Below are 22,396 nucleotides of genomic sequence, written 5' to 3'. Positions count from 1 at the left end.
CTTGTACATAATACAGTCCTAAAAGGTGGTTGAAAGTCAAACGACTGGAAACGGCATAATAGTCTCACATTTATAAGGAAGTTTCATTCCTCAATATCTAATGTTTGTATAATTTCTAATGTTGGTTGCTACAGACTGCCTGCTTCAAGTCCAGAGAGCCCTGCAGAGGAGTGAGAAATCCTATAGGGTAGGGGAAATCTGAGAGGGGGCGGGTCCATGGAGTGTTATTAGGCCAAGTGGGGCATCCATCTGCTCTCTTCAAGCTTTCTCCACTCTCCACTTCGTCCCTCCATCTTCCCCACAACCTCAGGGCAGAATGGCATGTTAGAAAGGGTAAGGGGACAGTCACCCTGAACAGAGGTCCCTGGAAGTGAGCCAGATCCTAGTCCCCAGTGGTTTAAGGGTTCCATGGGTCCCACTATTGAGGGTAGCTCGCAGGGAAGGATGGATGGAATTGACTCAGTCTGGCCCCATCCCTCCTCAGGATCCAAACACTGTCCAAAGAAATGTGCTTCAAACAGCATTATCATCATTAATATATCCACTGATATCTGAAATGCAAATAAAAATGGATACTTAGGTACTGTAAAGTCTAATATCTGAAAGTACAGATTGTATGAAAGTTGAAACTGCCTGTGAATAGACATTTCTTTAGATTTTCCTCCCTTTAGATCCCTTGTTCATTGCATACCCATGTTGCCTGGCATATAGCAGGAGCTTGGCAAATATTTGTTTAAAAAAGTGTAAATAAATAGGTGAGAATCAATTGCAACACAACCTGTGTATTAATATACCCGAAAATGACATTTTCAAATAGGAATTAGAGTGTGTATATAAGGTATAAATCCTAAATACAAAATCTTTTTGGCTAAACTGGTACTTCTGTGTACTACTAAGTTTAAATATCTCTAGTTGGTAGTATATTTGTAAGCACAGTTGACAGCCATCCCTTTGTAGGTGCTCAGGAAGGTAAAACGGATTTTATCAGTGGCTTCTCTTCTAGACCAAAAAAGGGCATCCCAGAGCAATAATACATAGTTTCAATTATTCAGTGCTGACATCATCAATAACCACTTCTCTCCCCATTTGAATGTCTACACAACCCAAACGTCCCCAGTATGGCCCTATTACCAAGAAGTCATCCCATTTTATCAAACAGCTGCAAGGGATGTGCAAAGGAAACAAAGGCAAAGAGTTTTTCTTTAACTAGTGTACGTATCGAAATGCCTGTGGAGAAAGCTGCGATGAGTTTCGATTAAAGATCTGCTACTTCATGAGGTAAACATACTTACAAATTTAGTTGTTTCTGGTCCTGGAATTACTGACACTCTCCTTCTCCCCAAGAAGTAGACCTAGTTTGACAATAGAATGGACTCAGATTCTCCTTCTATTGATTTTGTTAAAATTGGCCCTTTTCTGTCCTTTGGGGTAGAATTAATTTATCTTTCTTTTAAACTAGAGCTCAAGCAGTGGTAAATGTGATTAGGGCATGAAACCAGCTCTTCGAGTAAATTCTTTTTTTTCTACTCCCTCACCATCCATATTCCTACGAGCTTGTCATGAGGTGGGAGAAGGGTTTCTTTCTGGAAAGAGTCAGAATGAGAAACTCAGCATGGGAGTGATGGAGTTGGGTATTTGATTGAAGGAGGGATCAGCAAGACTCAATGTAATGGGTGGGGGATAGGAGACTGCTAATTTGGGGGTATGGCCCTAGATTCATTGTTAAATGTAATCTGTAAAATGATATAATAGTTTCCATAAAGGTCCAGCTTGAAATCTGGTTGTCAAAAATATTTGATGCATTTCAGGTACTGGATTCTAAAGTTTCCTGCAGAGTTTAATCTGGACCTTGGTTTGATCCGTATGACTGAGGAATTCCGCGAAGTAGCTAGTCAACTAGGATATGAAAAACACGTCAGCCTCATGGACATATCCAGCATGTAAGAGTGATGCAAGCGTTTTTCAAACATGATGAGTCCGCTGCATGGGGCGGGGGGGACTTGTGATGACCCCACTTGACCCCAATCCATACCATTTCAGAATCCAGGTGTGCTTCTTTCAGGAAAGTCTTGCTATGATGAGCACCATTGGATGTAGTTCATCTCTCCAAGCTTCTTTATTTGTAAAATGGGGATAGTACCCTCCTCATAGGGTTATCATGAGCAGCCAACAGGTACATAAAATAGCAGGTGAAAGTATTTGGCACATAATAGATGCCCAGTGTTTACTGAATCTAGTTAATGTCTCCTAGGCCCTTGCCACTCATAGTGTAGTCAATGGACAGGCCCCAGTGGCATCTCCTGGAGATCAATAGACATGCAGAACCTCAGGCCCCATCCTGAACCTGCTGAGTAGGAAACTGCATTTTAATAAGATCCTCAGATGATTCTATGTGCTCGTTCAAGTTTGAGAAGCCCTGTAGCGTGGTGCGTCTGAGGTTGGCCTGACGCTGTACAAATGTTGATCACAGTAGCGCCAGGAACTGGTTAGCTCAGTTATTAGGAACAGTGTTAATTAGGCTAGTGTTTTATATCAACTAGTTAAATTTGCAAAGAGACAACTATTTTTTTACCTAAAGTTTGGTTATCCATCTTGCAAATATATGCTCTTGTGTCCAGGCATTCGTATTCTACTCTATTTTCCTAGAATACTTCAAGTGTGATCAACAGTGAGTGATCCAGGAATCATGAGGGATGTTGCTAAAAATACAGATTATTCAGGTTCATTCCCAGTATATCAGAATCTCTGGCAGGGAGGTCCAGGCCTCTGCCTTTATAGCAAGCTTTTCAGATCATCCATATCTTGCTGAAGGGTGAGAACCAGCTTCTGGTGGTTCCCACATGCCTTAAATCACTATCTATATATTAATAAACTCCCAGATTTATATACCTGGCCCTGACCTCTCCCTTAGCATCCAAACCTTACTGGCCACAAGAAAGACCAAGTAAGAGTTTCTGGATGGATCAGTGCAAACCCACCCTGTCTGGAAAAACAACTCAAAGTTTATGTTCTATTGGCGATGGGTCAGTGGTTTTCTCTTCCAATATGCAGGACAGGGCGTTTATTTTGCACAAGCCCCTGGAAGTAGGCCAAGCCTTACAAAGTCAGTAGGTTAATAACTTCCATTGAGTGAAATGAGCTTTCGGCACACTGACCAGACTCACTCTTCTTTTATAGTCCTTCCTATGACTGGATGAGAAGAGTCACACAGAGGAAAAAAGTATCCAAGAAGGGAAAAGCCTGTCTGCTGTTTGACCATCTGGAGCCCATTGAATTGGCTGAGCACCTCACTTTTCTGGAGCATAAATCTTTTAGAAGGATCTCAGTAAGAAACTTGACATTTATTCTTCCAAGGATAACAACCATCATGCCAAGAGCTGCGTTTTCATCCTCTGAAGTGCTGGCAGCCTCTGTCACTGTGCTCTATTGGAAAAGTGCCTTTAATTCACAGGAACAATCCTTTTCAACCAAAAATAAATATTATCCTGTCTTTATTTTATGGCTCAGGAGCTCCACTGCTGTCACTATTTTCAATGTCTCCTTTCATAGGATTAAAGCATGATTTTCTAAATGCTCAGTGGAGATTTAACCATTTGAGGTTTCTTTAACTCCACTGATTTCTCCTAAGTGAATGGCTTTTGCTAGGCCCCTCATTTGGGGAGAAGAAATTTTTATTTAGGTTGGGATTTGTATAAATGCCTAATTATGGGTGTAGGTTGAAATAAGAATTGTAGACTTTGAGAATTTCAACATCAGGTTGTTTGTTTCCCAGGGATGGAAATCCTGCATTAAATCTTCTTTCCTACTCTGTCTTGACAGCATTCCTTCTCTGCATCCCTTTTCTTTTTCCCCCTGACTGTGGTCTCTTCTTAGCCACCTACTCACTACTGACTTGTTATGATAATATTTCCACAATGGTTTACAAGCAGCCTTGGTCTTTGTCTGGCAGTCCCTCCTCCTCCTTCTTCTCAGAAATGCCAGGGAATGAATTGCATTGCTCCTTGCAGAGAACAACATGAAGTGAGAAGCATGCATTTCTGAATAGCTGCTTCTTTTCACTGAGTCATCTTTTCCTTGGAGAGGACCTCATGATTCCCTGCAGGCAGGCCATAAGAGGGAACCCCCTGTACTGTTTATATGATAGAAGGTTCATATGTCGTTGATGACATCCATGCTGACTTCCTGAAAATGTGTCCATTATGTTAAACAGCTGCCTTCCTTCGATTACTACTTTTTTTTTTTCTTGAAAAAACTTGACAAAATTGTGACTGGAAATGATTATATTTATCCATTTCCTCTTCTTTAATGTATACCATTGTGTCTCAAATTTGCCTGACCATTAGAATCACAGTTATGGGTGAAGAATGAAGATTCTTAGGTTCTTCCTCTGGAGGTACTGATCCTAAATTTAGGTCTGAGGTGTTCCCAGAAACCACTATTTAGCAAATGTCCCAGGTGGGTATTATGATCCAGCAAATTTGGCGCTCACTGGAATGTGACTGTAAGTCTCATCTCTTCTTCACCTCACCAACCTTGTCATGTGTAATAAAACGCAGCAAAATAACACACTAAAGTTACCTGTATATTCAAACTTGTAAGATGTCATTACAAATGTGAAATGAAAGAAATTGTTACATTATTATAAAACAATATCTCACCTTTTTCATGCAACACTCTAATTTTTGATTTTGCAAAGACTTCATTATAATTCAGACTCTTTAAATCTTCCTTTACCAGTTCACCGATTACCAAAGCTATGTCATCCATGGCTGCCTGGAGAATAACCCAACCTTGGAGAGATCTATTGCTTTATTTAATGGCATCTCTAAATGGGTCCAGTTGATGGTTCTTAGCAAACCAACCCCCCAGCAAAGGGCAGAAGTCATCACAAAGTTTATCAATGTTGCCAAGGTATGCAGGTCTCATATTTACACTGGGGTTCTTTGAAAATTCGAGACGTTCATTCACTCTACTGAGAAAGGTCATTAAGGAAATTTGGGATTCACAGTACAAAGGACAATTAAACTATAAATGTCTAATGAACAAATCATATTTCTCTAATGCAAGAAGATTGATTTTAAGTGGTAATACTTAAAAGCATTTTATATGACTATTTTTCTGTGAAATGATTGATATATTTTTCTAGTGGATTTTATTTACACTTCATTTTAAAATTGATATTATTTTTCCTAGGTCTTTGTTATTAAATAGTGCATGCATTCATCTGTAATTCAGAAAGCTCAGAATAATTAAAAAATTGTTACAAAGTATTGATGTTAACATTTTTTATTGCAGAAGCTCCTTCAGCTAAAAAATTTTAATACCCTGATGGCAGTGGTGGGAGGCCTTAGTCATAGTTCCATTTCACGCCTCAAAGAGACGCATTCTCATCTTTCTTCAGAAGTTACAAAGGTACAGTGGATGTGATCCTAATCCCAAGTAAAAAATTCATTTGTAAACTGTTTAGTGGTAGGATATGCTTAACAAATGTCACTCAAAGGGGGGATTTGTTCTTCTTAGACAATGGCAGGTTACACATCGGGTATAAAATAGGAATGGAATAACCATGCCACCTGGAAAATAGGTTGGATATTGTGGCAAGTGTCCCAGTAAGAATATCTTGAATACTATTAACATATTGTAGTTGTAAATATTCAACAAATATGTATTTGGTGCTTACTACATGATAGGCACTGTGATCCACATGGGGTACAAGGCAGATAAGATCATTCTTCCCCTCCCCTACTCAAATGAAGTCATCAAACGCCCGCTCTGTTCATGGCACTGTGTTCGGCACAGCAGAAGATACAATGGAAAGGGGAGATGTAGTTCTTGTATAGAAATCCCTTAGATTTATACCTGAGTTGTCAGGAACAAAAGCATATTAAAAAAAAAAAAAAAACACAGGGTGTGGAGTACAGCATAGGGAGTAGAGTCACTGGAATTGTAACAGCTACATACGATGTCAGAGGGGTAGTAGATTGGGGGAGAGGGGTTGTCACTTTGTGAGCAGTGTAAATGTGTAACTATTGTTTTGTACACCTGAAATGAATGACCTTGAGTAAGTGTCATGGAATGACACTTCCATTCACCTTTTCTTTTTAGTAAAAAAAAAAAATGATAGTAAAAAAAATGAACAACAAAAAACAGTGATCATTACTCAAATCAAGATTTCTGCCATGTTTATTTCCAGACCATAATAATAATATTTTTCTTTATTGAGCAGAAAGGAACATTTCATCATTATGAAAAGATTTCCTTGTAAGGGTGTTCTTTGCTGTACCAATTAGGACACTCAGCTGTGATTTTTTTTTTTTTTTTAATCTTGAAGTTCCTTAAATAATAAGGAAATGGATCATCTTCTCATACGCCTGGAAGGCTCATTTCAGGCATAGTCTGATCAGAGTTTGGGCTCAGTTGCTCTGCCTTCCTCTGAGTATCAGTTTTGATTTGTTTTGTTTTTTCCATCAGACTGGCTTTCCTCCTGATTAGGCTATTGGCAACAACAGAAAACTATACTTTCTTGTTCACAAAAAGTGGAGAGAAGGGAAACTCTTTTCAGCCCTGCCCCCATAGAATTAAAGACCTTATTTTTAGACAGACTGGACCATCTCAAGTCACATGCCCACCCCTGGACCAATCGCAGTTGCCAGAGGAATACAATGTACTGATTGGCTTAACTCTGTGTTCCTGAACCAATCACAAACCAGAGGGGCAGAATTATGATGATGGTAAATCAGAACCCACCCTTGGACCTGAGAATGGAAACAGCTCCATGTGAGTCACATGGGCTGTTTTGGGAAAGAGTAGACTGATCAAAATTAGGGTCGATTAGGAAGGTCTGGTTGCTGTTAGGCAACCAACAATAACTTGTCCATATAACAGGAGGATGTAAACCACAGAAGTACTGCTGACCTCAAACACTGTACTCACTCCAAATATGATGGGGCTCATTATGTAAGTGTTTCATTTTCCTTTAGCTTTGTACTGAATTTCAAGTAAAGAGCAAAACAAATTTTAAATGTTGTGAAGAATATGAATTCAATAGAATCTCGGTGAAACTTGGAACCACCAGTATATCTTCAAATATTTATTCGAACTCTATTTCCTTACACATAAAATAACTGAGGCCCCCCCCCACAAACTGAGGTGACTTACTCAAGGTCACCCTTCTAGTTGGTGTCAGAGTCCAAAATTATAACTATCTCACACCTCAGTGTGACTTTTCCTACCCCTTACTTTCCCAGATAAACCTTCAAATAACGTCTCCAAAGCAACTTTCTGGAAATAATTAGGAAATTTTACTATACTATATACTTAATACAATACTTGCTTATACTTGTGAAGTGTAATACTTCCATTCATTGCAAAATACTTACATATACATGACACTATTTAACATCCCAACATCTGCAATAGGTAGGCAGAGGTGTGGGCTATTTCCATGTTGTAGCAGAACGGAACAGGCTGTCCAACTCATAGCCAGCACTAGTACATTTTTCTTTCTTTTTCCTCGTTAATATTTCCTTGCATCAACATTGGTGCAATTGATACTTCTCTTGGTAGCCGAGGAATTTCCTTGCCACACACTAGAGAACTGGTGGTGGGCAGAAGGGAAAGCTGTCTGAAATCTCTCCTTTCCATCTGTTCCCAGAACTGGAATGAAATGACTGAGCTGGTCTCCTCCAACGGCAATTACTGCAATTATCGCAAGGCTTTTGCCGACTGCGAGGGCTTCAAAATCCCCATCCTTGGCGTGCACTTGAAAGACTTGATAGCAGTTCATGTCATTTTCCCAGACTGGATGGAGGAGAACAAAGTGAACATTGTGAAAATGCACCAGCTCTCAGTCACTCTGAGTGAACTAGTCTCCCTGCAGAATGCCTCTCACCACTTGGAACCCAACATGGATTTGATCAACCTGCTCACAGTGAGTCCAAGGGCCTGGGGTTTGTGCTAATAACTATTCCGCACCTTACTTCCCTGCAGATGCATGAGATCTGTGCAAGTAATTCACTAGAGAGAAAGGTTGAATTCAGGGTCATAAGGTGGGAGAAATCTCAAGGACGAGGGGAGGGGACCCCACACACTCATAACCACATGGTTTAAGACTCTAATCTCAGACCAAAGAAATATCCCTTTGCTTTGAGGAACCCAGTCTCTACCCCTGCAGCTCCAGCTTCTGGAGTTCTCAGAAAGGCCCTCCAGAACTGTCCTCAGCCCCTCACTTTTCTTCATCATACTTTTGCAATTATTCAACTCATTCTATATGTCCTCAATGCATCTGCTTCTCTTTATCCTCACTGCACAGCTGTCGCTGAAGCCTGGAGTAATGCAAAAGCCTCCTCTGATCTCCCTATCCCACCTCCCCCAAATGCCAACCTCCTCAAACTCCAGGATATCGATTTGCATTAGATTTTTCTTCTGTTTACATGTCTTATACACGACATGTCCCCAGCCCCTCTCACAATACCTGGCATAGATAGGAGCTCAACCAGTGAACTGAATGCTACATTTAGGAATGGTAGGGGTCAGACGGAAGTCACCCATCATTCATATTTTCCAGCATTTGTGTCACATCCCTTGACAGTGGTATCTCAGTTTTGAACATCTCTGTTGATGAACATTTTGGTTTATGAACGCTGTAAATTTTATGGAGCTATGGTATCATTAGATAGTAAAATTCATGGTAAATTTGTAGTTTTAGGGGTTGATTTTAAAGGTCTGGAACAGATTAATCCATTCTGCATTACTTTCTGTGGGGACACCATGCCTCAATTTTCGAACGTTTCAGAACTCGAATGGTCTTTTGGAATGGATTACTTTCGAAAACCGAAGTACCACTGTATTTTATTTACTTATTATTTTATTAATTAAAAAGTTTTTTTTTTTTATTGAGTCATATTGGGGAACAGTGTGTTTTTCCAGAACCCATCAGCTCCAAGTCAAATCATTGTTTTCTTTTTTTCTTTCCCCCTTCTTCCGCCTCCCCCCACCCCACTCTGGTTCAAGCCATTGTTTCTCGGTCTAATTGTGTAAGACACAGCTCCCTGGCACATGCTGGTATTATGAGCCTTGCGCCCCACTCCCAGCTGCTGGCGGCAGCCCACAGCAGCCCACAGCTGCCCACGCTGGCCGCCAGCCGCTTATGGCAGCACATGGTAGGCCATGGCAGCACACAGCAGCCCATGGCCGCTCAACACTCACGGCATTCCATGGCAGCTTACGCCAACCTCCGGCTGCTCATGACGGCCCAGCTCTAGGAAGAGCAGCTGTTTGTAATCTTAGTTGAAGAGGGCACAGCTCATTGACCCATGTGGGAATCGAACCTGCAATGTCGGTGTGAGGAGCACAGCGCTCCAACCACCTGAGCCACTGGGCCAGCCCCAAGTCATTGTTTTCCATTTAGTTATGGAGGGCACAGCTCACTGGCCCATGTGGGAATTGGATCGGCAACCTGGGTGTTATCAGCACTGCGCTCTAACCACCTGAGCTAACCGGGCACCGCCCCAGCTGTTAGTTGGTCGTTTAGTTGGTCTCCAGGTTCCTAGCACTTGTAGACACAACAGATGTGTAGAAGAGAACATTTCCCATTGGCTGTCTCTTTGTCAGGGGAAAGAAGCATAACCAAATTCTCACCCTTGCTGAAACAAGTAGAGTAGCAACTTCCCTGTTTGGGTGTGTAACACGGTAGCATCTGAAGCTTGGCTGCACTACTGAATGGACTGTTTTCCTTTAATGGACATGGAAAGTGAAAACAATAACCTTTCTGAAGCTCTGAGAGCCTAAATCCCCTCGGACTGCTGCATTGGAGTAAGAGTGTGGTTCCTAGACCTTCTCACCAACTGTTCCTAGAGCACATGATGGTTCACCAATTTGAGAACTCCTACGGGGGGTACACAATGATGCCAGCTGCACGCTTCGTATAAAGCAGAAGTGGCCAAGTCACAGAAACATGAATCTCTTGGGGTTGAGTTTGTGTGACAAACAGTAAACACACAGACTTTCTCTACTGGGGGGAAGAAAACCTCACAATAATCCAGGCACCTGCATATATTAATCATTTGCCATGTAAATCTGTTTCCATGAATAAGAGACTAGAGTGGCAACCTCAAATAGACTCCAAAGCCACAGACAGATACAGGTGATGTCTGCAGACCAGCCTAGGTTTCATGTGTCCAGGCTGTCTCCATGATGCATGCGGAGGAAACATCACAGAGCAGGGACCTACACTTAAGATAATTTCTCAGTCAGACAAAAGGTAATGACAGAGTAGGGAAATTAATTCTGTGTTATAAATGCAGCAAGTGACATCATGACAGATATTTAGAGAAATATTGAAAGAGTTTTGAATGCAGTTTTTGGGGTGCAAATTGAAAATCTGAGCTCTAGAAATAAAAGCTAAGAAATAATTTCCTTTTTGCTGGGAAGAAAAGGAAAAAGAAAAAGACACAATCTCTCTCCCTCACTTCCTCCCTCCCTCCCTCCCTCTCTCCCTCCCCTTCCTCTCAATCTTTCTTTCTCACATTGAAGGAAAATTTAGTACCATGCACCATATTTAGTAATAGTAGTGTTATATACTATAGCATAGTGACAAGATCCTAGAAGGGAGATCGCTTTTAGCCCTGCCTCTGCAATTACTTAGCTTTGTCTCCATGCTAACTATCCTTGACTTTGGATTTTTCCAAAGGATTTTGTTCTCATTGGTGAGGTCACTTCCAGCTCTAAAGTTCTGTGATTCTAGATGTAAAGCATGATGGAGCCTTGAGAATAAGGAACCAAGTGTCAATGTGATTCTGTGGTTCCAGCCCAACTATTCATCAGGATAGCACAGTCCCTCATATGAGTACCCGTCATCAAGCCAGTTTCTATTTAAAAACCAAGATCCTTCCTCTCTCCCCGCAACAGGATTATATATTTATTCTTTTTGGTCACAGCTGCCTGTGGATTAATCTCCTCAGAATGAGGATCCAGGAGACTCCCAGGAGAGTCTCCCACTAGAGCCCAGTTGGCATTTCATGAAGCACCTACATGGTGGGACTAGAGCCATCCGATTGACCATAGCTGCCCAGATGCACGTGAGGGTGTCTGTACGTGCAGCATTTGAAGGGCAATTCATTTTGCACCAAAACTCTAGGTCAAGTTTCTGCCTGAAGTGATTGTTTGCTTCTAAACATGGCCCCCGGTGAGGAAGCCAATATATGATTGAGAGCCCTGGAAGACAGAAAATGAGAAATCTTAAGTTAATGAACAATCAATAAATGCCTGCTCTGTTCCGTAGGTCGTGTAGCAATGCTTGAACTTTCTGTAGTAAGTGATTATAGTTTTCACAGCACTTTTCATGTACTTTTTTTCCAGTAGATTCTCACAAACACCCTGTGAGGTAGCCTGGGCAGGGCAGAGTGTGTAACATCACCCCTGCCCCTTTGTATTTTAAGAATGAAGAGATTGAGATTACTAAAGGACAAAAGGTTTGCAAACGGCAAGCTTCTAAATCCCAGCTTGGTCGGTCTCTCTCTCTTTCTCTCTTTCTCTCATTCTCTGATAGACATTTACTTTGTAATGTGGCGATATTGTTGACATTTATTTTATTTTACATTTGTAAAAATTAAATAATCTCTCTCTGTCTCTCCCTCTTCATGGATGTGTAAAGAAGTTAATTACACAACAAAAATCTATGGGGGCAGGGACATGTATGCCGTTTTAATCACTGTCACCTTAGCCTCTTGAACGGCCCTTGGCACGTGAGGAAGGAGCACCACACCACCAAACTGCTGGGGTTTACATTGTTCTTCTTTTCAGGAAAGATCTGGAGAAGACATTTTTTTTTTTTTTATTGTGATCCCAGTTCACGTACCAGGAGCTTTAAAAGCTGATGCTTCTTGTTTCATGATATATGAAATCGTCTGATTCTTTTCATAATATTTTTAGATCTATCAGTTGCTTTTACCGTTCTGAGTATATGCAAATAATTGGAAAGCCCCTGTATTTTTACAGTCTCATAAGAAAAAAACAGAAGAAGAAAAATCTCACAAATGGAGATAGTTTGGTGACCAAGTATGTTTTATGTTACAGTTCCCCAGTCCAGACCATGTAGGTCCTAATGCCCAGACTGAATCCACAACCATCTTTACCGATAAGCTTGGGCGTAATGGAAGCAACCTCAAACAGTGACTCAGAACATTTTTCAGAACAACAAATTCAAAAGAAGTTACACACACTTGAAATCCCATTGAATATTCTTGAAATCCCATTGACAAGCTGCCTATATTATAAAAATGGTATAGGAAGTAGACGAGGTCACACTGCAGGGTCATAAAACCCAGAAGAGATCAGAGAATGGAAAGTAGGCTCATGGCTGGGAAAACACAGAGTCAGCAAGACTAACCCAGAGAACAGGTTCACCTTCATCAATGAGCACAATGGGATTTGGCTGTTGAACTGACTGGAAGTCACAGCCTACAGTCCCCATCTGTGCGGCTCTCTAAACAAACCCCATTGGACACATGAGCTAATTTAATCTTCACAACAGTCGTAGAAGGGATGTATTCTTTATGATTCTCATGTTACAGATCTGGAGATTGAGATTCAAGAAGGTTTAGCACATGCCCAGCTTCATACCACCACTAATCAATGGAGAGCAAACATTTGGAGAAGATCAAAACGTCTCCATCATAGGCTTAGATATCTGTCCATTTGACATATGAAAATACCCCAGGATATTCCGGGTCTTTTGAGAGAGCATCTCCCTTACTTAGTGTGTGGCTTATTTGAATTTCTGGTCAGAGGTTCTGGCACTGCTGTCATCACCTCTCCAGCAGATGCCAGCACCAGCCATTAGAGTTAAGAGGACAGGAATATGCTCAACAAAGTCCAGATTAACTCCTAGTAACAAGGAATTCAGAAGGAAGAAGTCACTTGGATTTTCTTCTATGTATGTAGCAGTCACAATGCTAGGCAACAAGCTGGGACAGGGAAAACAGAAGTGGAAAACGTAGATGCGATGCCTGCTCTCATGAGGCTTAGAGACTAGCAGAGTCTTCTATTGTGGAATTACAAAATGGGCAACTGCCTTCAGCAGATGTGTTTTATTGGGTTACATGGAATCAGAAAAAATTTTTGTTATTAGTTGCCAGTGTTTAGAAATTGGGATATTTCATATAAAACTCCAGATTTCTGACTTAACAAATCTGAAGACATGGCAATTGTCAGGAGGACAACCATTTGCCTTAGCTGAGTAGTGGCTGCCTCTCATTCATCAGAGACCCCACCATTCCCTATTGCTTTCCAACCCCAGAGATCCAGTGTCAGATTCTACTTATCATCACATATTTTCCTTATTGTTGAGCTAAGAGGAAAGATCCCCAACTTAATTATATCTGCAAAGACCCTTTTCCCAAATAGTGCATTGTTATACCAATATCTCTATCAAAATATTCCTTTTACACATCCCACTTCACTCTTTTTGTTTTTTATAATGGGCTGTCTCCTTAAGGCATTAGTTTGTGATGTAGGGATGGTCCTTTCCTGCAAAAAGGCAGAGCCCCTGGATGTAGGAGTGATTGCTGGTCAAGAGAAGGTGGATACAGTGTCCATTCTTTGTGAGCAGGATTTTAATGATCGGAAATAATGCTGAGACAATTTTATAGCAAAGTCAATTTTATTATGTTTAGAAAATACCTTTAGGTGACAAAGTCTAGGTAAAGCAGTATATGACCTGATGCATAAAATCCTAAATTTAAATGTTATATTTAGTAGCTAGAACAGTGACTAGAATGGTCCCTGTTCCATATTAAGTGATCAATAAATATTTGTTGAGTGAATGAATTAATGATTAAAAATGCCAATTTGTAATATCAACTTCTTTTTTAAATGAGCTAGAACAAGATAAATCCTTGAAAGATATCCTTTGTCTGTGAGTTTTATCTTGCACCACCCTAAGATCTATTTCCCCTCACTCCATACCCATATACCCATAAAAAACAAGCCTTACCTTTAGACACAATGTTAGAGGAAATTTTTCACACCTAAATGGCCAAAGAAAGGACTGGCACTTGGTTATCTTTACTGCTGATGAAATGCTATGATTCGTCAGTTGTCTTAACATTGAACACAGGAATTACCCAGGCTTATTTTAAGTCTCATGACTTCTGATTCAGGTGAATGAGATCATGCATTTTAAGGTTTTCTAGATTACACCCATGCTCTCCGATGTTGGTCTTGCTGTCCATGCCTCCCCTGATGTTTCTTTCTCTCTTTCTATGTCCAAGTCCTCCCAGTTAGGACCCTATCCACAAGCTTCTGTAAGAATCCATCCCCATCATTTCTGTCTTCAGTGGCCCTCACACATAATAATAATATTAGTAGTAACAGCAATAATTATAACAGTAACGTCAACAACACCAAAGTACATTTCTCGAGATCTTAAGAAACTGTAGACCAGGTTCTGTGTGAAGCATTCTGCTTTACAAGCATTATTCCATTTGATCCTGAGAAAAATCTAATTCAGTAAGGACTTTTCTGATCATGCCCATTTTACAGATATAGAAACTGATTGTCAGAAGGAAAGAACTGGCTCAAGGTCACAGAGCTAACTAGTGGCAAGCTCAGCATTTGGACTCAACTCCAAATCCTCTCCCTCAGGCTTTATACACTGCCTCCCTGAACAATTTCTCGAGCACTTACAGTGGGGCAACTTACTTCACTTTTAGCATGTATTGCCTTTTGTTGATATAAACATATCTTTTCTTGTGGTCAGGTCCCATTTATTCCAATAAATTGTCGAGCCCTTCAGAGCAAGAATGATTTTATACCATTTTACACCAGGACTTAACACAATACCCTAAAATAACAGAAATCTGTTCACCGCTCCTTTATTTCTATGGTTCTTTAATCAAAGCTCTAACACAGCTTTTATTGCATTTACAAATCTTACTTTATGAATCTGCCTCTGTTTCTCAACATCATAGGTGCCTTATCTCCAGCTCAGTGCTGAGAAACTGCTCAATAAGTATTACTGAGGAACTGAGTCAGTGGTTCTGAATGTTGATGACCACACGAGGTTTAAGTTTTTCTCTTTTCAATTTCATTTTCTGCCTCTGCAGGCCATCTTTGTACTGTTCTGCATTCACTCCAATGATTAGACATTAGGCTTAGACATCCAGTTTGAAAACTATTTCAGCAGTGTAAATAAATATGATCCAACATCATTCCTTCTAATTTGTTGTAGCTTTCTCTGGACCTCTATCACACAGAAGATGATATTTACCAACTGTCACTGGTGCTGGAGCCTAGAAATTCTAAATCGGTAGGTATTGCTTTCTCTCTAAGGATCGGTGTCAAACACCATGGTTTGTCATGTACGGTAGTTAGCTGTTACAGTGGTGCTTTATGACCTAAAGATTGAAGCATTTAAAAATCTATATTATTCCCATTTTAGCAATGAAACAGCTTAGCCCTGACTGTTTGAGAATTATTTCTTTACATAGACTAATAAAGAAAAAGAGCATTTGCAATTACTCTGTTTTATTATTGATCTAGGGGTTGTGTCTGCTTGAAAATTCACCTACGTATAGGACCAAAAAAAAGTGAATCATAACTCATCTTATTGAAGATCATTTAGATCCTTCCAGGCTTTTAAAAAAATTCCATTGAACATAAATTAGACTTTATAAATTTTAAATACCCTGCTCATGATTCACAAATTTCTCTATTAGTGATTGCCTCAGCTCAAAATTTCAATATCACATTGGAAAGTGTCTCACTTAATTGATGGCTAACTCTTAGTGAAGAAACATTATATATGAGATTGAGGAAACTGCATTACTGAATGTGCACTGCTCATTAGTTTTATCAAGTGGACTGTGTCTTAGCTATGGTTTTGCTCTAATAAAAAATTATCTGGGTGCATTTGAAATTTACAGTGAGGATGTGGTTTGCATGTTGAAGGCAAAAGTGTTTCTTTACTTGTTATACTACATCCTGAGACCAGTTTTTCGATTTTTTAAATAAAGGTCTCATGCTTAGCTCCTTACCAGTTGAACTCTGGGGCATGTTGCCAGCGACTGTAGATCCTAAGTCTATTCATCTGTTATATTACTACCTACTGTGATTCTGAACCATGGGACTGAAAGAGGCAGAATGACTGTTGAGTGCTGTTCTCTGGCACTGGGAAGGCACGCACATGAATCTGAGTCAGTTGACCTGGTAGCATCTTGTTAAAATAGTGAGTGTGGTGGTTCCCTAAGCACATTCACCTCCTGCCAGTTCCCAGAAGCCCATCTCCTGGCGACAGTGCTGAACTGAGCCGTGTAGGAAGACATAGCATGAACGGAAGGGTGGGAAGACTCTGCAAAGTTTGCATGACTAAGAGAGCTAGAGAGAAAGGTAAAGTTATAGGGGGAAAAAACAAGGAATCCGTAAGTTCCTCCCTCATTACATAGCTTTGGTGTCATGAAGCTGACTGTGGTGTGGTCAGCTGTAGTGCACATGCGCACACAGCATTTCTACCTCTGACACCTTCCTTTACCTATAACCAGGAACCTTACTACCTGTTAGGTTGTCGGATGTCGAGCCAGAGCATCATATACACGTTATCTCATTAACTCTGTTAAGGAAACTGAGTCTGGTGGGCACAGGTCTCTGGCATTGCCCATAAGTGGGAGAACTGTGATCTTGCCTCAAGCCTGTCTGCGTGCAACATCTGTGCTTTTTCTACCGCAGGACGCGTGCGCAGTCTGTCATTTTCTTACCACCCCCTGTATCAGGAACAGGCTGGGAACCACCGAGCACACTTGACTGATCTGTGCTCTTTAGATTTACTCAGTTTATTTTCAGGATGAATTTTTGCCAATTTTGAGAGACATTTCTATCAAACATAGAAAAGTATTTTTATTGTTTTGTAAAAGAAGTTTCAAAGCCCCTTCCAAGGGCTAAAATCCTGTGTATCTTTACAAACACATTTCCCCATCCCTTTCTGTCTCGTCTCTGAGTGGAATGTCATCCTAATTTGTGCTTAAGGTTCGACACGTACTGGGAGCTGGAGAACAAGTTCTGGTCCGGATAATATACCTGAGAGCCTCTGGCATCCATGCGCTTACCGTGGGTGCCAGCCGACCTCACTTAAACCGTCAGTCCCACTGTGAACCTTTCTCTGTTCATAGTGGCACACTTAGTGCCTCACCAGTTCTTTGTGCTTTACTTTGTGTCTCAGGTTTTTCACACCACGTCTAGGTTAAACTAAATACTTAACAGTTCCGCTTATACAATAGTTAGAGCCAATCAACTTAAATATTTATGTTCTAATGACTTGGTACCCACTTGAAAAAAAATAACACACATTGAAATAAAAATAATATTTTAATTTCATTCTTAATCACAATTACTTAGGAATGGATACGTGTGCCACTTGGGCACCGTACAATTTCTTAAATCTTGGAATCAGACTGGATACTGCCACCCTTATTTCTTGTTGTACATTGATTTTTTTTGCTTCGGAAATAAATGATATCATTGAAAGAAATGTAGCACGATCTAATGTGTGACATGTGAAATACTTCAAGCTGGTAGTTTGCCTGGTGTCTGATGAATATTAGATATCATAGTATTTCCCTTGGAAGTTTGAAATATTATCTTTTGTACCCCTCTGACTTCTATTTTATCTATTTTGTATTATACAAAATATGTATGGATTTTTATATAGGTGTTTAAAAATGTTTTAGTAATATTTGGGAAGCTTGGGTAGATTTTTAAATGGTCCGGGAGAGCAATTAATATCTTTTTAAAATAATAGAATCTAGGCTGTTGCTAAACAAAATGTACTATCCAAATATGTATTCAGTTACAGATTAGATTCCATCGACAAAAGTTTGTTTTCAAAACATTTAAGTGCTATATAAATGCAAGTTTTTACTGGTATTATTGATACACAAAATGCGTATGTCTTTCTTAGTGTCCCTGGTTCTAATTATTCAAGGCCCCAGATAAAGTTGAAAAATGTGTGTGTTTTCTGTCAGCAGCCTACCTCTCCTACGACACCCACCAAGCCTGTGGTGCCCCTAGAGTGGGCATCAGGAGTGATGCCAAAGCCAGACCCCACGGTCATCAACAAGCACATAAGGAAATTAGTTGAGGTAAGTGGTTGAGGAAGAGTAAAGAGTGAGCCCTAGAAGGCCCCTTTCTTTTTCCAGAATATTCTGTAGTTGCCCAGGAATCAGATAGAGACCATGAAAACAGCCCCTTGGCAGGTAACAGCATTTTAGCATACACTTAGCTCTATCTGGCTTCAGCCTCTGGGGGAGAGAATCTCCCCAAAAGTCCCCCTTTCCCTTTCTTGTCAGTCTGTTCTCAGTTGCCCAAATACTCTCAGATATGTACTTTCAATTCCTCTCTCCAGCATTTGACACCTCTGCCGTTGCCCCTGCAACTTGAGGGACTATTTGGGAATTAAAATCTCATTCAAAACCCACATCAGTCCCTGAAACTAATAAATTAAAATAAAAAAAAAAAACCCACATGAGTCACCATAAGATGCCCAATGCATTGTTTACCTGAGGGTAGGGAAGATCCTGTAAGCTGGATATTTTCTCTTGCAGTATGTATTTTGGGATCAGTGACACAGCAGCACAATGCCATTTAGGTCAGAAATACCATTTAATGAAGGGTCCGGCTCTGTCAGAATTTTCCATGTAGAAAGAGGAGTAGAAGCACCAATGTGGGGAAAATCTCAGGCACTAGCAACTGTGATCCCTGATTAAAATTTACTTTAATAGATGGGTACAACCTCTGACACAATAGGATTGTGTCTCTGAGATACCATGTACTTTTTGCTGAGAAAGGATGTTTAAAGAAAAAGAACGTTCTACATCTTGGATCATCTAGGAAACTGTGAGGCACTGGAAGAAGTTATATGGTGCATGTGAGGCAGCAATGAAAGGTGAGGGAAGGTGAAGTGATGATGTGATAGTAACAGACCCAGCTCGGAACCAGGGAAGATGGGTAAAGGATCTGGGGCAGTAGTGCGGTGGACTTGCAGCGAAAGAGGTCTGAAGTCAAGAAGTGGAAGACAGATGGAACTATTCTCTCCCCCACTCTGCTCTCTGCTTTTCTCTGAATGCTCAGTCCTTTCTTTGCAGACTGACTTTCTTTGCTCCCCATCCACACTGGGGAGTCTGTTTCTCCCTTCTTCTCCCTTTCCCTCCCTGCCTCTGTGCCTCTTATACCTTCTCTCTTTTCTTCTTTCCAATTCCAATTCCACAGGGAGGGTTGGCCCAGTCTGGACAAATTATCTACATTGGTTTAATCAAATGAAAGACTGAGGTTTTTTTTATTCCACAAAAAAATCTTGTACTTTCAGTATAAATGTGGATATTAGACTATAAATGGTAGGCACTCCATAATAGCTAAATTTTAAAGCAAGTTTGGTTGTAGATAAATATTGATATTGGGGTTGCAACAAAAAGTAATGCTTTGTGATTTTGTACAATTCAGTTATCTATAGACAATTTATGAGTGTTAGACAGTCATATTTTAATTAAGTAATTTGTTCATTCATACCTGCCTACTTCCCAAAATATTACTCCTGAAGCAGCTTGCAACATAGGGCAAAACAGATAAAGTAGAATAGACAGAAAGCATTGGAAAAAGGGAGAAAGATTCATTATAACTGCACTGCAGATCACATATATGTTTACATACATGTGTATGCAGGGAGATCTTACAAACCTTTTTGAAAACCCAATTTAGCAGAGGTTAGTAAAAAATCTTTTTAATTTCTCTCTGATTATAAAGAAAGTCAGAGTCATACATATTCAAATATTGCATAAAATATAGAAAATGCAAGTTTTATTTTCAGGCCTTGGGAATTCTACTCTCTGGGGATCACCACTGATAATTTGTGAATTACCTTGTACAATTTTATCCCCCCCCATACGCGCGCACACACACACACACACACACACACACACACACACATTTTTGACCAAATTTGTTCACTTATTTCCTTAGAACAATTCCTAGAAGTAGAATTACCATGTCAGAGAGTAAGCACTGAATGTCGTCCAAAAAGACTGGCTATTTACTTCACCAGCTTCATATGAGAGTGCCTATTTTCTCATACACTAGGAAATTACCAATTATTTTAATGTTTTCTAATCTAAGAGGTTAAAAAACACACATTTCATTTGCATTTCTATTATTATTAGCAGAATTGAGCATCTTTTCATGAATGTATTGGCCATTCCTATTTTTACTTTGGTGATTGCCAGTTTTCATTTTGTCTCTTTGCTCTTATATATGTTGCAAATAATTTGTTGTCATTTATCTTTAGATTCGTTAATTGAGCTTTTTTGATTCAGATATTTTTCATTTTATGGTAATAAAATATTTTTGTTTATGACTTCTGGCTCTGATGTCATGCTAGGAAAGGCCTTTCACACTCAAAAATTACAAAACATGAAATATAATTTCATGTATTTACCTTTTGTACTTTTATTGCTTAATTTTTTTACATTATAATATTTAATGCATCTAGAATTTAGTTGGGAGATAATTAATTTTGCTAGATTGTTAGTCATTTAACTCAACAATCATTGGATAATCTATAATTTCCCTGTGGATTTAAAAAGGTACTTTTTGATATTCTAAATTGCTGTATAAACCTGGGTCTATTTCCAGACTCTACTCTGTAATAAGTTATAATACCATGTCGTTTTGATTAATATAGCTTTGTAGAATATTTGATAGGGCACATTCTCCCTTATTCTCGTCTTAAACAATTTTAGGCTGTTCTCAAAGTGTTCATTTCTATTTGAACTTTAGAATCAGTTTGATCATTCAAAACAAATTGCCACTGGGATTTTGATTGAAATTGTATTAAAAGTATACTTTAACTTTTGAGATAAGTTAACATTTTTAAGCTTCATTTTCTATTGTCATGGTATTGGCATTTGTGAATTCACCAAGCCTAACTTCTACTCAACCCTGAGGTCTGTTTAACTCTCAATTTCTCCAGGAAACCACACTGATTTTATCCTCAGCATTGTACTCATATCTTGTTATACCATAAAGGCTCTTGATTTTGTTTTCTCTCACTAGATTCTAAGCTCCTTAATAGAAAGAATAATATGCTAATTATCATTGTTTCCCAATATGAGTTCAGAGCTCAACTCATTATTGGGCATTCAATAGATATTTGTGTTTCCTTTGCAGTCTGTGTTTAGAAACTATGACCATGACCATGATGGGTACATCTCCCAAGAGGACTTTGAAAGTATAGCTGCCAACTTTCCCTTCTTGGACTCCTTCTGTGTGCTAGACAAAGATCAGTAAGTTTTAATTTTATTGTATTTTAGTGCAACTATCCTGAAGCAGAAAATTCTTATCAGAGGACAACAAGGACACCGTTAATTTACATCTTGCCATTTTCAACCGAGTGGGTTGATGAGTCTAACTTTTCACTAAATTTTTTCTTGGTGACTACAAACATGACTCGTTGGATGGAATTGCAAGGCAGAACACATCATCAGTGTTGAGTATAAGTGCCCGTTTGCAAATTAGCTCAACTATCCATTTCCTACATTATTTCTATTGTTTCGTTCATCAACCCCAAAACTTCCATCAGAAAAAAGTAGAGGAGAAATAAGATTAGAGCTAGCCTGGTAGAGTCCTGAGCATCAGTGAACCCCAGGGCAATCTTAAAACTCACCAAGAAATTAAGATTTATTATTATTATTATTTTTATTATTATTACTTATGGTCTTCATGAGAGCAGGTGATGGCTGCAGCTAGCCAAGACATGTCCTTGCTTTGTTTTCTTTTTTTTTCCTTTGCCAGCTCAAAGTTTGCCTTGTTTAACAAAGAAAAAATATACTTCTCTTTAGCTTCAAAGAATGCTTGAAAAATTAGATGACTTTAGAGTCTAAAACCCAGCTCATTAAAAAAATAATACTGATTAAAAAATAATTGCCAAGAAAGCCTGGTATTAATAATTTGATTAATTTTTAATTGTATGAGATTAGTTTGTAGTTTTAAAATGATCTGTAATGAATTGCTGGATTTTATATTGGTGAAACGTCCAAATTATATCCAATTAAAATCCTCTAATATTTTTGTGTAAGAATTTAAAAAAAATTAAACCTGTAATTCAATACACCAAAAAAAAAAAAAAAAGAAACCCTTGGTACTTTATCATAAATGTCTTAAAACTTTAACTCATTATTGTATATCTCAAACAAGAAATACTTTTTAAGTGAATTAAATTATTAGAAACAAGCTACCTTTACAAAATAAAATTTAAGTTACCTGCAAACAGTCCACATCTTCCCTTAGTTTGTTGCTATGAGTGGCATGTACATAGAACATAAACTTAAAATCATTTCCCAGTCTTTTTACTTTTTTT

The 22,396-nt window shown here is 39.3% G+C and overlaps 1 protein-coding gene across 2 annotated transcripts in view; it reads left to right on the top strand.

Moving 5' to 3' along the window:
• The window catches only part of RASGRP3 (RAS guanyl releasing protein 3), a 36,410-nt gene that overhangs the window by 1,904 nt on the left and 12,110 nt on the right, over window positions 1–22,396 (top strand). Inside the window, exons 3-11 of one of the 2 annotated variants that reach the window (XM_081068466.1) lie at window positions 1,211–1,278; window positions 1,809–1,940; window positions 3,178–3,325; window positions 4,738–4,911; window positions 5,296–5,412; window positions 7,655–7,930; window positions 15,230–15,307; window positions 18,015–18,131; window positions 21,208–21,323. In XM_081068466.1, the coding sequence (XP_080924592.1) occupies window positions 1,211–1,278; window positions 1,809–1,940; window positions 3,178–3,325; window positions 4,738–4,911; window positions 5,296–5,412; window positions 7,655–7,930; window positions 15,230–15,307; window positions 18,015–18,131; window positions 21,208–21,323 (1,226 nt within the window). Of the gene's footprint in view, window positions 1–1,210; window positions 1,279–1,808; window positions 1,941–3,177; window positions 3,326–4,737; window positions 4,912–5,295; window positions 5,413–7,654; window positions 7,931–15,229; window positions 15,308–18,014; window positions 18,132–21,207; window positions 21,324–22,396 lie in introns of those variants that run through there. The other variant, XM_081068465.1, reaches the window with a different exon arrangement.

The sequence above is a fragment of the Rhinolophus hipposideros genome (assembly GCF_964194185.1).
Source record: "Rhinolophus hipposideros genome assembly, chromosome: 12".
Classification (NCBI taxonomy): domain Eukaryota; kingdom Metazoa; phylum Chordata; class Mammalia; order Chiroptera; family Rhinolophidae; genus Rhinolophus; species Rhinolophus hipposideros.
Note: the sequence above shows the minus strand (reverse complement) of the source record. Positions and strands in the feature narration are given on the sequence as shown.